The sequence below is a fragment of the Urocitellus parryii genome, chromosome 11, assembly GCF_045843805.1.
Source record: "Urocitellus parryii isolate mUroPar1 chromosome 11, mUroPar1.hap1, whole genome shotgun sequence".
Taxonomy (NCBI): Eukaryota; Metazoa; Chordata; class Mammalia; order Rodentia; family Sciuridae; genus Urocitellus; species Urocitellus parryii.
Window position 1 is genome coordinate 120,759,299 of NC_135541.1, and position 16,583 is coordinate 120,775,881.

Here is a 16,583-nt window from a genome sequence, read left to right on the forward strand (position 1 = left end):
ATCTTTATTTGTGTGATTGTAGTGCTGGGGATGGAACCAAGGACCTTGCTCATGCTAGGCAAGCCATTTATCACTTAGCTACATCCCAAGCCCAAAAAATTAATCTTAACTATGTCTTTAGGTTACTTGGTCTCTTAAGTTTATTTAACTTTTATTGTTTATATGCTGCCATTGGAAACTGCTGGAAAATATAAATTAAGAATCTGAAATTGTGATACTTTCCCAAAGGAAAAAACCTTCTGATTTGATCAATATTAACATGAAGACAAAAAGTTCTTTCAAGATAATTATATTCATTTGATAAATACTTACCAAGCACATAGCAGGCCAAGCATGGCGGTGCAAATACAAAGAAGAGAAAGTGTGATCCCTGCCCTCACAGAGGGTATAGCAGTAATCTTAGAAATGTTTATTGAGAACTGACTGGTTCCAGGCCCTGGTCTAAGCACTCTCCATGAGTAACTCACTGAATCCTCACAAGAACACTGTGAGGTGGGCTCTATTATCATAATCCCCATTGCTCAGGTGAGTAAGCTATGGTGGAGAGGAGACTGCCCAAGGTCACACAGCTGGCATATGATGAAGCCAGTAGGAACAGACACAGCCTGCACGCTGCAGGGCACGGAGGGACCCTACACAAGAGTCTAACTGAATCATGATGGAAGAGCTGGAAAAGGGTTTGAAGCAGGGATGACTTGGGTCGCTATGTAAGCGTGGTTTTAGAAGGCATTTTGAGCTGAAATGTCAGTAGCCTTGAGAAGGCAGAGACAGCAGAGATACAGCTGGGTGGTCTGGAGACGTACAAAGAAGAGAATTAGCGTGACAGGTTGGAAGCACACATCACACTGGTGAGTCACACCCAGACGTCAGGAACCAAGCCCTACCACCAGCCTGCAGCATCTGCACAAAGAGGGCAAGGTATTTCCGCGGCACTGAGAGAGTTTATGTATTAAAATCACTCTTTTTCCATGGAAGAACCGTTTCCTATGAACGCCAACAATCTTCACCACTAGCTTTATCCCTTTTTTTCTTTTTCTTCGTTTTTTTTTTTTTTTTTTTGCAGTGCTCGTGATTAAACCCAAGGCCTCATACCAGACAAAAGCTCTACCACTCAGCGACACCCCAGCCCCTTTGCCACCATGTTAAAACTCAACCAGTTCTTGGACAAACTCAATTGGCTCTTTCCTTGGTCACTGTCAGATGAATGCATTAAGTCACTTTACACAAATCATACCCTGCACAGCACATCTCTGGTCAGAAGGCTGAGCAAGAAGGATATGGGCTGGACCAGGATGGCACCTAAGAACTTAAGAACTGTCAATCATCTCTTGCTCCCTCAGCCCTCACGGGACCAACATTCCTGGGGCACAGGTGCCCAGCTACCCTAGGTACCTATGGCGACCCAGCTTTTCTCCAAAGTTTTCTCTAACTAATCTTCAGCCTGAGTCCCACTTACAATACCTCTAACCAACTGCCCCTCAGGCAGGTCCCAATTTGTAACACAACACAGAAAAGGAGCACCCTCACCTTCTTGCTGTAGCTAAAGAGGTGAATGGCTATTTGCAGAAGGCCCAGGAGACTGTAAGGACAGAAAAGAAGACTTTATCTTCAAATAACAGGCAGAGGTTGTAAGTGGTAGACTCTAACCAGGCCCCATTTCTACATTCTAAAGCTGAGAGAAGAGATTTGGCAGCCTCTGCCTCAGAAGATGCCTCAACAGAACACTGGAGCATGGGTTCCCAGGATCTGACAGTCCAGTATGGCTGATTATCTTCCAGGCACTCTGGGGTACATCATAGCTTCAATAGGAAGGCAAATCTTTTACATTTAAAATATGCTGAGTTGTGGGGGAAATCAATGTGGGTTTTAAAATAGCCCTCTGTGTGGTGAGCCGTTTCTGTGTACTGTGGCCGCCATTACAAGATGGCGCTGGCTCCGCTGTAGTCTGTGACAAACAACTCCTTATCAGAATGAGTTGGCACGCTGTGACTTGGCACCCTATGGGAAAAGTCCACGTGGCAGTTGTGCATTGGGGCTTTATGTGCTTTATCAAGGCTGGGGCACTCGGGTGAGGTAGTAGTAGTAGTAGTAGTGGCAGTAGTAGTAGTGGCAGTAGGAGTAGTAGTAGGAGTAGTAGTAGTAGTAGTAGTAGAGAGAGAAAGAAGCTAAAAGACATGTCAAAACAAAGGCCTGAATAAACTGCTGAAAGAAGATTCCTGAGTTGCGTCTTCCTTGCGGGCAAGGGGTCGCGACAAGTGGTGCCAAAACCCAGGAACCAGAACTTTCAGCAGTCAGGGGTGGTGCACCGGTTGGTCCCAGGTAAGTGGGATCCGCGATCAAAGCGGGGTTAGTCCCAGGTAAGTGGGATCCGCGATTAAAGCGGGGCAGCTCCTCTGTAAATAAAGAGAGAGCGGGAATAAGTCCCAGGTGAGTGGGATCCGCGATTAAAGCGGGGCAGCTCCTCTGTAGATAAAGAGAGAGCGGGGAAAAATAATAAAATAGGACGCTCCTCTGTAGATAAAGAGAGAGCGGGGAAAAATAATAAAATAAAACGTTCCTCGGTAAATGAAGAGAGAGCGGAAAAATAATTAAACGGGACGCTTCTCTGTAGATAAAGAGAGAGCGGGGCTTTTGTACTTTCACTTTCTTCATAGTTTTGAAAACATCTTCATAGTTTTGAAAACATTATGGGTGTTAACTCCTCAAGCCCAATTTTGCTGGCCTTGGACGGGTTACTACGTTCTAAGGAACTTAAAGTGAAACAGAGCACATTGCAGATGTTTTTGAGAGAGGCTGATATAGCGGCTCCTTGGTTTGTTTTTTCAGGGAGTCTGACAATTCCCAGCTGGGACAAGTTAGGAAAAGACCTTGACTTTGCTTATAAGCAGGGAACTTTAAAAGATGGCATTATTCTAATATGGAAGCTGATTAAAGGATGTATAACAGATGGTAAATGTCAAGAGGCTGTAAATGAGAGTCAAGCTGTTCTTGAACAATTGCATGAGGAAAAATCTGAGGGATCCCACAGCGAAGTGGCAGAAAGTATTAAGAATAAAAACAGTGAAAAGGCAAAAGAGACTGAACATAAAATTAGGAGAAGGCTCTATCCAGACTTGACCGAACTTAAAACACCCAAGGACACAAGTGACTCAGAGAGTTCTGAGGACCTTGATGTTTTGTTACAGCAATTACGTAGGGTAAAAATGAAAAAGAAAAAACGGGAGACGCAAGGTATGAAAACATCCCATGTGGAGGAGGATCAGGCTGGCTCTGAAGAGGAGGTGGAAAATCTAGAGGAGGTGCCAGTACTTGATGCTGCTCCACCCTTCCCCACGCCTCCAGTAGTTCCGCCCCTGTATGTGGGTGGAGTCCAAGGCTCCGGGAGGACTTTTCATTCTCAAGTTTGGAAAACAGTTAATACAGATATGGGACTAGCATACCCGGTTTTTCAGGACAATAATAGGGGAAGATATCATGAGCCTTTAGACTTTAAGATAATTAAAACCTTGGCAGAATCCGTCCGCACTTATGGTATAGATGCTGCTTTCACCCTTACTCAGGTGGAAGGACTGACTAGATTCTGCATGACCCCTTCGGATTGGGCTGGCTTAGTCCGAGCCTGTGTCTCTCCCGGAAAATATCTAGATTGGAGAGCATTCATGCTAGAGGGCGCGATAGAACAAGCTGCCCAAAATCATGCGGTGGGCCACCCCGCCTGGGATATGCCTGGGACAAGGACATGCTTCTAGGGCAAGGCAGGTTTGCTAATCAACAAACTGGATATTAGTAACATTTGTATCCGTGCATGGAAATCACTCCCAAATAGAGGAGAAGTGTCTGGCAACCTGACAAAAATTATACAGGGCCCTACAGAGCCTTTCTCAGACTTTGTTGCTAGGATGGTGGATGCTACAGAAAAAATCTTTGGCGATCCCAATAGAGCAATGCCCTTGATTAAGCAACTTGTTTTTAAACAATGTACTAAAAAATGTAAGGCAGCTATAGTGACAGCCGTAGCAGTGTCTGTTGCTGCAGCAGTTACGGCTGGAGTAGCCATGACCAGCCAGGTACAAACTGCTGTCACTGTTAATGAAGTTGTTCAACAAACTTCCGCCATACTTGAGTCTCAAAATAAAATTAATCAACATATTTTGTCAGGGATTTTAGCTGCCAACCAAAGAATAGATTTACTCTAAGCTCAGGTAGAAGAATTGGCTGACCTAGTACATTTGGGTTGTATTGATCAACGTGCGCATTTATGTATAACCTCTGTCAGATTTTATGATTCCAGAAATGCCTCACGCATCATCGGGGAGTATCTATCCGGAACCTGGTCCATGGAAGCAGAAAACTTGATCCAGTCTCAACTAACTCAGATTGCTGTTTTGAATAGCACCCGTGTCGAACCAGTGACTTTGGGTCAATTCACCAGTTGGCTATCCTCTGCTTTTTCCTTTTTTAAGGAATGGGTGGGAGTAGGCATTTTTGGTACTATGTGTTGCTTTGGTGTGATTCTTTGTTTGTGGCTTCTCTGTCGTCTCAAGGCTCGCAATGCTCGGGACAAGGCGATGCTCGTCCAAGCTCTTGCTGCTTTAGAAAATGGCAACTCACCTCAGGTCTGCCTTGCGCATCTTAAACAGTAAACCCTTGACATGGTCGTTGCACCCCAAGTTATTATAACATTGCACTGGGATCGACATGTCCTTCTTCTGTCACTCTTCTAATGCTGGAACTTCTACCATATCTTTCCTTTGTGCATACCTCTCCTCCCTGCCTTTCTGCACTAGGATCTTTGCTTGCTACGGTTTAACTACACCTGCCATTTGATGGTGATGGTCATGGGTCCTGTTTATGGAGGCGGTTACCATAACGATGTCCTGTTGGCCACAACACGCTGAGCTGATCTTGTAGTACCCAGTGACGGGCAACTTCCACGCTTGCACTGCAACCTAAGACAGGGGAATGGGGCCTCCCCAGAGACGGGTAAACAGTGCAGGGGCGGTGGACGACCTAAGACAGGGGCTACTTGATTCCCCTTGACATGCAAGAGAGGTTGACTTACTGGAAGCAGGCCTTCCCTGGCCCCCGGGGCCCAGCCCCCAATTCCTTGTTCTGCATGTCAAGGTGGCCAGCTCACAGGGCCATGACATATGTGCTCCACGGGAACATCTTGACCTCTATCTAACAATGGCAGATGTTACAACCGAATTTCTCCCCCTCTCTACTGTCCGTGCCTTTCTCTTGGGGTGTTGCCAACTTAATTTTGTCTGCACTACGAAGACAGCCTCAGCTGTCCCCCTTCGTCTACCATCATCACGATACAGGATGCGAGGCAAGGCACTGCACTTGAGTGATCCTTGAAGTGGACCTCAAGGAGAGCATGTCCTATTGCATGCGGGTTGGACGTCCACACCCCGCCCCACGAAAAAAGGCGTCGGCTGATATGGAGCCAGATCTGGGGAAGGGCCCTCCTTAGGACTGAACCATACTATGCAGCCACTTCTGCACAGTGGGATAGGACCTCTACTCTCGCCTGTATTGTTTTAAGAAAACAAAAGGGGGATACCCAACATGTAACTAAACCAGAATTTACTATGTGTAGATTCCTGTCCCAGGTATAAGGACTTTGTCCTTGAGACTGAAGAATGATCATTAATTTACTTAACTATGTATTTGTGTATGTATATACCTATCCATCTATCTACTTACTTACGGTACTAGGCATTGTATTGCTAAATTATATCCCCAGCCCTTTTTATTTATTTATTTATTTATTTATTTATTTATTTATTTATTTATTTATTTATTTTGAGACAGGATCTCACTAAATTGTTCAGGCTGGCCTAGAACTTGTGATCTTCCTCCTCAGCCTCCCAAGCAGCTGTGATTATAGCCATGCACCACCACAGGCAGCAAGATTAAGGACATTAAATTCTTTAACTTAATGACTTGGGGTGGGGGACTGAGGTCAAGTATTTGTATACATCTTAAAAGTTTGTATTCAAGCCTGTCATGAGGGCACACACATCAAAGAGGCTCTGAAGGCTGAGGCAGGAGGATTGCAAGTTCGAGGCCAGCCTCAGCAACTTAGCAAGGCCCTAAACAATAAGTTGCCTCAAAATAAAAAACAATAAGTTGCCTCAAAATAAAAAGGGCTGGATATGTGTCTCAATGGTAAAGCCCTTCTGGGTTCAATCCCTGGTACCAAAAAAAAAAAAAAAAATCATACTCAATATGACATTTACTAGGCATTGTCTATGTGGAAATCAGCCATAAGTTCCTATTTAGCCAAATGAAGGCAAGGATGTTTTAGTGAGCAGCAAGTAGAAAGAAAAAGGTGGCAGAGACAGGGGCAGAGTAGCAGCACTAAATGAAGAAGAACCCGTCTACAGGCATATGTCCACACTGGCATGTAAGTGTTCATCCTCTGTACTCCCATGGCCTTGGCATGTGGCTGGAGAGACAGGAAAGGGCCAAGGAGTGAATGGCCTTGTATGCTGGGCTAAGGAGCCTGCATCTGATTGTGAAAGCAGTCCTGAACCAGTTAGACATGTTATGCAGAAGGGCATGCTCAAATCTGAGGTGCAGACTGGAGAGATGGGGGCAAGACTAAGGGTGGAAGGCTGGTTTGGGGGCTGATGCAACGATCTAGTGAGAGAATTCAAGCAGTGATGGTGGGAACTGGAAAGGAGGAGCCTGAAGAGAGGCTGGGACTTGCAGGGCTAGGAGGCTGACTGGAAAGGAGCAGGAGGGGTCAATGAGGACTACCAAATCTCTGACTAGAGAATGGGTGGACAGTACTTCCTACAACCATGTAAGGGATCACAAGAAGAGAAGAGAGGGAGGAGAAATTATGCTGAGCTTGATGATTCTGTGGGACACTAAGTGGAGATTTCCAATAGTAAATAGATGTCTAAAACTGAGTAGAGATATGGCTTGGGAACCCTCATTTATTTCAAGACTATTTGTTGAGTGTCTCCTATGTGCTAGCACCATGAAAAAAAGCAATGAATAGAGGATGATAAACATGACTGAAAAGATCCTGCCCTCAAGAATCTTACATTTTATGCAGGCAAGACGGACCACAGCTATAATTTGGGCTTGAATGTCTCCCAAAGATCCATGTGTTGAAGGCTGGAATTCTTAGAAGGTGGGGCCTAGTGGAAGTAAGTTAGGTCACTGGAGGCATGACCTTGAAGGGGATATTGGGACCCTGTCCCTTCCTCTTCCTTTTCTTCCAGAATGCAATAGATGAGCAGCTTCCTCCAACACAGGCTCTTGCTATGGTGTGTGCCACCTCCCTACAAGCCCAAAGCAATGGAGCCAATCCATCATGAACTGAAATTCCCAAATTATGAGCCAAAATAAACCTTTCCGGGCTGGGGAGGTGGCTAGGTAGTAGAGCACTCACCTAGCAGATGTGAGGTGAGGTTTGATTCTCAGCATCGTGTATAAATAAATGAATAAAATAAAGTTCCATGAACATCTAAAAAAAAATTTTAATAAACAAAATAAACCTTTCCTCTTATGAAGATGATTTATCTCAGATATTTATTACAGTGACAGAAAGCAGAAGTCCTTGACAAAGAACTTTAAAACTCTGCTGAGGGCTGGGGATGTGGCTCAAACGGTAGCGTGCTCGCCTGGCTTGCATGCGGCCTGGGTTCAATCCTCAGCACCACATATAAAGAAAGATGTTGTGTCCGCCGAAAACTAAAAAAAAATAAAACTCTGCTGAAAGACAATCTGACTAAATGGATAGTTTTAGTCAGCTTTTTACGACACTGTGATTAAAAATCTGACAAGCAAAATTGTAGAGGAGAAAACGTTTACTTGGGGGATCACAGTTTCAGAAGTTTCAATACATACAGGAGGCCCCAGTCCTAGGGGCTAGAGGTGAGGCTGACATCATGTAGGAAGAGTATGGGGGAGGGAAGCAGCTACATGATGATCAGAAAGCAGAGAGAGATCTCCACTTGCCAAATACAAACAGAGCCCAAAGCCACGCCTCCCATGACCCACCTCCTCCAGCCACACCCCACCTGCCTCCAGTCACCACTAGTTAACCCCATCAGGGGATTAATTCACTGACTGGGTTAAGGCTCTCACAACCCAATCATTTCCTCTCTGAAGCCTCTTGCATTGTCTCACATGTGGGCTTTTGGTGGACACCTCACATTCAAACCATAACAGATATTATTATATCATGTTTGTGGCTGAATGATGCCATTGTAGAGATACCAGTCCTGCCAAAATTGATCTATGACTCAGTATAATCCCAACCAAATTTACAGCTGAAGTTTTTTTCCCCCCAATACTGGGGATTGGACCCAGGGTGCTCTACCAGAGAGCAACACCCTTAGTCCCTTTTTTCATGTTTTATTTTTATTTAATTAATTTATTTATTTTGCAGTGCTGGGATTTAACCCATGGCCTCACACACCCTGGCCAACCTATATTCCCTTACTCCATGCTTTTTTTTTTTTTTTTTAAAGAGAGAGTGAGAGAGAGAGAATTTTTTTAATGTTTATTTTTTAGTATTTAGCGGACACAACATCTTTGTTTGTATGTGGTGCTGAGGATCGAACCCGGGGTGCACGCATGCCAGGCGAGCGCGCTACCACTTGAGCCACATCCCCAGCCCTTTTTTAAATTATTTTTTATTTTGAGACCCCAGATAGGCCTCAAACTTGTATTCCCCCTACTTCAACTTCCTGAGTAACTAGGATCATAGGTGTGTGCCACTGTGCTCAACCAGCTGAATGTTTTGAGAAAACAAGAAATTCATTTTTAAGTTAAAAAAAATGAGGGGGTGTTAAGGACCTTTATTTTTATTTATTTATTTATATGCAGTGCTGAGAATTGAACCCAGTGTCTCACACTTGGTAGGCAAGCGCTCTACCACTGAGCCACAACCCCATCCCTCATTCTAAAGTTTAGGCAAAAATCAATCAATCAATCAATCAAGATTCTTAACTAGAAGGCCCAATTTTAAAGAGAACAGAGGGGACTTGCTGTATTAGACATAAGGTTTCCTGCAAGGGCCTGGTTTTAAGAAGCCATACTGTGCTACATACCTATAATTCCCATTACTTAGGAGGAGGAGGAGGAAGAAGGATCCCAAGTTCAAGGGCAACTTAGTGAGATCCTATCTCAAAATAAAATTTAAAAAGTGCTGCAGACCTAACTCAGAGATAGAGCACTTGTTGGGTTCAACCCCTAGTACCAGGAGGAGTGGGGAACCATATGCAGTGGCAAGACACAAGCAAATGGATCAGTGGGGTGAAAAAGAGACCCAGGACACAGTAGATTGGGAGGCAAACATCTAACATCAAGCAATGGAATGAACTCTTTAGTTGATCATTTGGGGGGGAAACTAGAAAAAGTAGACTGGCTTGAGACTATTATCTTAATCCAGACAATGATTTATTTATTTATTTATTTTTTTAAAGAGAGAGTGAGAGAGGGGGGGGGGAGAGAGAGAGAGAGAGAGAGAGAATTTTTAATATTTATTTTTTAGTTCTCGGCGGACACAACATCTTTGTTGGTATGTGGTGCTGAGGATCGAACCCGGGCTGCACGCATGCCAGGTGAGCGCGCTACCGCTTGAGCCACATCCCCAGCCCCAGACAATGATTTAAAGAAAAGAATAAAATAATAAAATAGATAATAGAAGATTTGAACACTGTTAGAATAAAAATGGAATTATTTTTATAAGGCCCTAACAATAACAATACATAAAAATTAAAGATTAAAGAAGGAATCTTCTGGTTATGTCTGATAACAAAACTATCACAAAAGACTGGCAGAACCACAGATGGCACAAAGGCTCCTGCTACCTTGCACAGAAAAACTTCTAAAAAGACATCTGACTAGCAACTGTTTTCAGATTTGGACTGCATTATCCTTGTTACTGATCTTTTTTTTTTTTTTTTTTTTTTTTTAACTGAGGGTTGAACCTAGGGCCTCTGCACATGCTAGGAAAGTACTATCTACTAATGAACTGCTTATTTTATTTTGAGACAGGGTCTCACTAAGTTAACCAGGTTGGCCTTGAACCTATAATCCTCATGTCTCAGCCCCACAAATAAGTAGGATAACAGGTATATGCCACCAGGTTTGGTTAGCAATCTTATTATTAATCCTTATGGCTGAGAGTTACTCTATCAAAATTACTGTATCAAATATCAAATTTATATTTAGGGCTGGGCAGGAGGGCGGGTAAAACTGGGACAGAAGTTCACTCCCTTCGCTCTCTCCAGGAGTTCATCCTCGGTCGGTGAGCCTTCTGGGTCCTGCAGTGTGGCAGAACCTACAGAAACCGGAGCCTGGATCTGTGAGTTTGCAGCTAGGCGAGTTTCTGGAAACCTTCAGGAACACTTCAAATCTACAGAGTAGAGACTATCCTGCCTCAGATCCACACGGCTAGATGGGAAGACACACAAACAAAATGAAATAACAAGGGAATAAAGTGCTCCAAACAAACCAAGCTGCTCCCATAAGAGAAGCCATCGAAGAAATGTCAGAGAAGGAGTTCAGGATGTATTAGTAAAACTGTTCTACGACTTAAAGAATTATATAAGAGAGCAGGCACAGGAGTTAAGCAGTAAAATAACAGATTCGCTTCAGGAAATGAAAGATCACTTCTGTGAAGATATATTAGAGGTCCTGAAAAGAAATAAAGAAGAAATTCTTGAAGTGAAGGAATCACTAAACCAACTTAAAAGTTCAATGGAAAGTATCACCAACAGACAAGACCATTTGGAAGATAGAACCTCAGGCAATGAAGACAAAATATATAATCTTTTTTTTTTAATATTTATTTTTTAGTTTTCAGCGGACACAACATCTTTGTTTGTATATGATGCAGAGGATCGAACCCGGGCCACACGCATGCCAGACGAGCGCACTACTGCTTGAGCCACATCCCCAGCCCCAAAATATATAATCTTGAAAATAAAGTTGTTCCCACAGAGAAGATGATAAATTGCGTGACATTCCCTCACCCAGACACCATGCCTGAACAGCAACTGCTAAAGCCAACAGAGTGGAGCTACTGTGACTACTTTTGAGCTGATAAGAAGGATCCCCAAGGCAATGGCACAGTGGCTGGGTTGGAACTGCTGCTCCAAAAGCAACTGAAAGGCAAACAAACGCAGAAAGAAATGTCTGAATTCGTCCGAGAGAGGATAAAGATTGAAGAAGAATATGCAAAGAACTTGGCTAAGCTCTCTCAGAACTCCTTGGCTGCACAGGAGGAAGGCTCCTTGGGAGAAGCCTGGGCCCAGGTGAAGAAGAGTCTGGCAGATGAAGCAGAAGTTCACCTCAAGTTCTCCGCCAAGCTTCACAGCGAGGTAGAGAAGCCCCTAATGAACTTTCGTGAGAACTTCAAGAAAGACATGAAAAAGTGTGACCACCATATTGCTGACCTCTGCAAGCAGCTAGCCAGCCTCCACGCATAGGTGGAGAAGGCCCGGAAAGCCCTCACAGACCGGCAGAGAGACCTGGAGATAAAGACCTAGCAACTGGAGATCAAGCTGAGCAACAAGACAGAGGAGGACATCAAGAAGGCCCGGAGAAAGTCCACACAGGCTGGCGATGACCTCATGAACTGTGTGGACCTCTACAACCAGGCCCAGTCCAAGTGGTTTGAAGAGATGGTGACCATCACTTTGGAGTTGGAGTGGCTGGAGATGATCCGGCAACATCTGTGTCAGTACATACAGCTGCAGCATGAGACTGACATGTTCAACCAAAGCACAGTAGAGCCCGTGGACCAACTGCTTCGAAAAGCGGACTAGGCCAAAGACAGAGAGCTGTGGGTCAGAGAGCACAAAACTGGCAACATTCGCCCCGTGGACATGAAGATCTAGACATACCTGTGCAGCTCCGGGGGTCCTGCCTAGGAGAGGGGCTGGGGGTCCCATGGAGAGGGGGTGGTGGCTCCCGCTGGGTGAAGCTGCCCTCCCACCCACTCTCCTGTCCACTGAGGACAGAGCTGGTAATTCCAGAAGGGTGATCTGGATGGCTCAGCTGGGGAATCCCAAATATTCCCAGGCCAAGAAGACAAACCTGCAACCCCGCCCTTGTCTCCAAGACTGAAGCCCCTCCAAACCCCGTGACGTGTTTGTTGCTCTGAGAACAAACTGAGGCTGGAACTTTGTGGTCCCTGCTGAGTTCCATAGGGGTGGCTGTCACATAGTTGTGCCCTTGGATGCCCCAAAGCTCATCCTCTAGCTGGTCCCTTTATCTCCAGGGCTTTGGAAAATCAGGGAAGGGCTATCTCTGCCTCTAAGCCAATGTTAAGAACAGAATCATGGATAGAAGGCGCTGTAAGCTCAGCCTGCACCTAGAATCCTTTATGGCCCTTTCTCTATTTTTTTTCTCATTGCGTTCTGGGAGCCCAAATCTGGCTTTTCTTGGCCACTTTTCATTCCCATGGGTCTTGGGAAGGCCTGTTTTCTGTCTTCCCTGACCAACCCTGCCCAGAGAGGTCAGGATGGAACTACCTCATTCAGCAAGTTAGCCCCAAGTCAGAGCATTGAATCATGGTTCCTATCAGACCTGGCATCATCTCTGAAGTCTCTGGAAAATCCCGATCCCTCCATTCCTCAGCTGCTTTCTCAAGGCAGTCCCCACCCCCACCCCGCCACCCCTGCCCAGTCTCACTAGAGGGAGCTTTCCAAAGTTCTCCGCCCGTAAGACCCCCTCCAGCTGTGTGCATGTCCAAAAGCTTTGAGAGATGGAGATGAGCCAGAAACCACATGGGGTCTGTCTCCCATGGTGTCTTGTCCAACATGGGGCTACCCTGACCCCCGCTCTCCCAGGCTGCCCACCAAGGGCTTAATAGGGCTAGGTCAGTCCCACATGGGAGACAGGTTAGGGCAAGTCTTTGTCAGACTCCATCTGCTTATGCATGATAGGGTTTGGACTGCTGTCCCTTGTATGAGCATTGCAGACTCTCTCTTTGCTATCCAGGTGTCCTGCCACCTGGGTCTCCAGCTCCTCTGAACTTTCCTGAGCCCTGCACCGAACCCTCACTTGGTGCCAGCACCTCCTTTCCCTCTGTCCATCTTCCCTGGAGAAGCCCTACCCTGGAGAAGCACTCCAGGGTAGGGCTTCTTCAGGGAAGATGGACAGAGGGAGAAGCCCTTCTCCCTGGAGAAGCACTACCCCTGGGTTCAGCCCACCACTTTCTTTCTCTACTACAGCAAATACCATCTGCCCCATCTTAGCCTAGAGAATCAGCCTGAGGAGGCTGGGAGAAAAAATTGACACAGTGAGCAAAGAACAGCTTCTAGCCAGAAACCCCTGCTCTGAGAGCCCATCTTTCTTCATCTTTCCCACTGATGGCTTTCTGCTTGACCCTTCCGTCTCCCATGGGGGCAGAATTCTACTAGCACAATTCACAGATCTTTCCCTCCGTTTCACATTGCTCATAATGGATGTTAATCTTGAATCCTTCAGCATCTCTCCCATTGAATTAGAATGGCTTTCTCATAGTTTATTTTATTTTATTTTTTTTAAAGAGAGAGTGAGAGAGAGAGAGAGATAATTTTTAATATTTATTTTTCAGTTCTCGGCAGACACAACATCTTTGTTGGTATGTGGTGCTGAGGATCGAACCCGGGCCGCACGAACGCCAGGCGAGCGCGCTACCACTTGAGCCACATCCCCAGCCCCTCATAGTTTATTTTAGAAAGATGTTCAATATACTAAAGCAAACCAGATCTTGTCAAAAACAAACAAACAAACAAATATCAAATTTATGTGCCCAGCACGGTGGTGAACATTTATAATCCCAGAGGTTAGGGGGGCTGAGATAGGAGGATTCCAAGTTTAAAGCCAGCCCCAGCAACTAGCAAGGCTCTAAGCAACTTAGCAAGACCCTGTCTCTAAACAAAAAATAATAAGGGCTGGGGATTTTGGCTCAGTGGTTAAGCACCCTGGGTTCCATCCCTGGTACAAAAAAAAAAAAAAAGTCTATGTAATCCTCCTCTGTTTGTCATTTGGGTTGATTAAAAAAAAAAAAAAAAACACCAAGGTGGCATATGCCTGTGATCCTAGAGACTCAGGAGACTAAGGCAGAGGATCACAAGTTCAAGGACAGCCTCAGCAACTTAGGCCCTAAGCAACTTAGCAAGACCCTGTCAGAGTTATGCAAAATATAACAATGAGATACCCTGGTTTTACACCTGTCAGAATGATAAATATGAAAATGGTGGATGCCCAGTGATGGTAAGGATGTGGAGGACAGGAACATCTTTTCTGGAAAGCAGTCAGACAAAGCAGCACAGGTATTTAAATATCTCAGAGAAATCCTAGTACTAGTCTAAGAAGGATAGACAAGGTGATTAACCTGCCATCATTTGTGGAGGAGGGAGTTACAGACAACCAGGTGCCCATAATAAGGAATAGGTAAGTGGGAAGTGTACACCATGGGAGGACAACTAGCACTGGGAAGCTACAAACCCTAGGTACTTACAGACATGGTTGGGACTTTAAAATGATATGTGTGGGGAAAAAAACCCACAATACCATTCATATAAATTTAAAATATACACAGACAAAAAGGACAACATATTGGGCCAGGAATGTAGCTTAAGTGGTAGAGAGGGTGCTGTGCATATGTGAGGACCTGGATTTGACCCAGCACCAAAAACAAAACAAAACAAAAACCCACCATAGTTTTACCCTGACCCCTTTCCTCATTGCTCTCTATCCCTTTTCCCTGATATATACTTTCCAGGAGGGTGGGGACCCTGTTCATCTCTATTACTGCTATATATCCAGCAACTAGAACAGAGCCTTAGATGCTGTTGATAGTCAATAAATATTTGTATCATGAGTAAATGAAGAACACATAGCCAACAAAAGTGAGCCTTTGAGGAAAGAAGAGGGCAAGAATGAGAGGGGGAAAATAAATAAAGGACATAAAATAATGGTATGCCATTATTGGTCCATAAAAATCATTACAAATTATTTCATCAAATTCATTATTATAGCAAATTATGCCGGGACTGGTAAGGTTTCCACCTGCCTGGCCAGCCTCCCTACTTTACTTTTCCTTGCTGCAGCCAGGAAAACCCCGCCAGTTCCTAAAATACCTATCACCTCGTGCTCTTTGCAAAAGTTACCCCTTTGCCTTTATTGCTTTTTCTGGTTTTTCAAAAAGCTAGCTTCATCTGGACATTCAAGTTTCTACTTGATGTACTGATGAGCAACCAAAACCTCTAACTTCTGGGAGAATGGGCAAGACAGGAACCTGACTGCAGGAGCACTGAGAGGGAAATGAAAAGATCCAATGAACTCTTGTGAATATTAGCAGGGACTATGCACTTCTGCACTGTCCGATGTCCCCAGAGCAGGCTCCCCTCACTCTATCCCTGTTCGGGATCTTACCAAGCTTTTGATCATCTCGTTTTATGTTTCTACTTGTTGCATATAAACCCAGGCGGAGGTCGTGACTGCTCTACCGTGTACCTGGTACCCACAGAGCAGACGCTTCCGGACGCTGGGTTGAGCGGGGACACCCGCAGAGCCACCCAGGAGCAGTGAGTCCTGAACAGCGGAGGAGGGAGACCATCTGTCCTGGAGATGGGCTTGGGGTCTCACTGCTGCCCTGGGCGGGGCTGAACTCCTGGGGCCCCGTGAGCCTCCTATCTGGGCCTCCTGAGTAGCCGGGACAAGTACAGGCCACCAAGCCCAGGCCCAAAACGTGAGGCCCGTGAACAGGGCCGGTGGGGCCAGAGCCGGACGGAGGGGACGAGGCCAGGCCCGGCTCCGGGGAGCTGGGAACCGGCTCGTCGCCGCAGTGCAGGGGCGGGGCGCCAGGGCACAGCCTCCCTTTAAAGCGTCCAGTACTGTCCACACGAGGCCGAGGCGGACGCGGTTCGGTTGCGCGGCACGTCGGGTCCTCTACCCCGTGATTCCTCCGCGGCCGGCGCCGTCCGGGGCGCTCAGTCCGAGGCAGCGCGGTCGCCGATCGCTGAGGAACCAGGGGGCAGTGGGCCGCCGAGCCCAGCTCACTGGGGCCGGGGCTCGCACCCCATCTAGCGGCAAAGGCCTCTTCCTTTGAGCCGCTTGTGGACAAAACCGGGCTTTCCGGCGGAAGGAGCGGCTGCTTGTGGCGGGCCCACGGCAGGTCACCTCGGGTGGTAAACGTCACCCGACTCCTCCCGGCTCGGGAGCGGACTGGGCAGCACCCGCGCGGCCGCCCCGCCCCGCCCGGGAGCCCGCGCCGCCCACCCTCCGCCCGCCCGAAACCGCGGGAATTGCACTCGGGCGAGGACCCAGCTCGGAACTGCTGCTCTCCCTCATCCTCCACCTTACCTCCCGGCGGCGACCAGCTTCTGGAGAAAAGTGTCCACCGTGGTGTCAAGGAGTTTCACCCGCGAAATGGTAGTGCCGGGTGACACGGACTCGGAAGACGACCCCTCAGACCTTTTTTCCTCAGCTGCAGCCAGATGGGCGCTACCGGCTTCCGCCATGTTGAAGTCGAACCGCCAAAGCGAACTGGTCCTGCCGCCCCACCCACCTGGGCCCCCGATTGGGTGCTTCCGCACGGGATGCCTCCGATTGGG

At 46.5% G+C, this 16,583-nt stretch overlaps 1 protein-coding gene and 1 pseudogene across 1 annotated transcript in view; one reads left to right on the forward strand and one right to left on the reverse strand.

Moving 5' to 3' along the window:
- Pmf1 (polyamine modulated factor 1) overlaps window positions 1-16,491 on the reverse strand; it is a 38,186-nt gene extending 21,695 nt beyond the window's left edge. The window contains exon 1 of the mRNA XM_026405058.2: window positions 16,333-16,491. Within this exon, the coding sequence (XP_026260843.1) occupies window positions 16,333-16,490 (158 nt within the window). The 5' untranslated portion in view covers window position 16,491. The remainder of the gene's footprint in view (window positions 1-16,332) is intronic.
- Window positions 10,980-11,873, forward strand: LOC113194019 (growth arrest-specific protein 7 pseudogene; annotated as a pseudogene).
- Window positions 16,492-16,583: the final 92 nt, after the last annotated feature.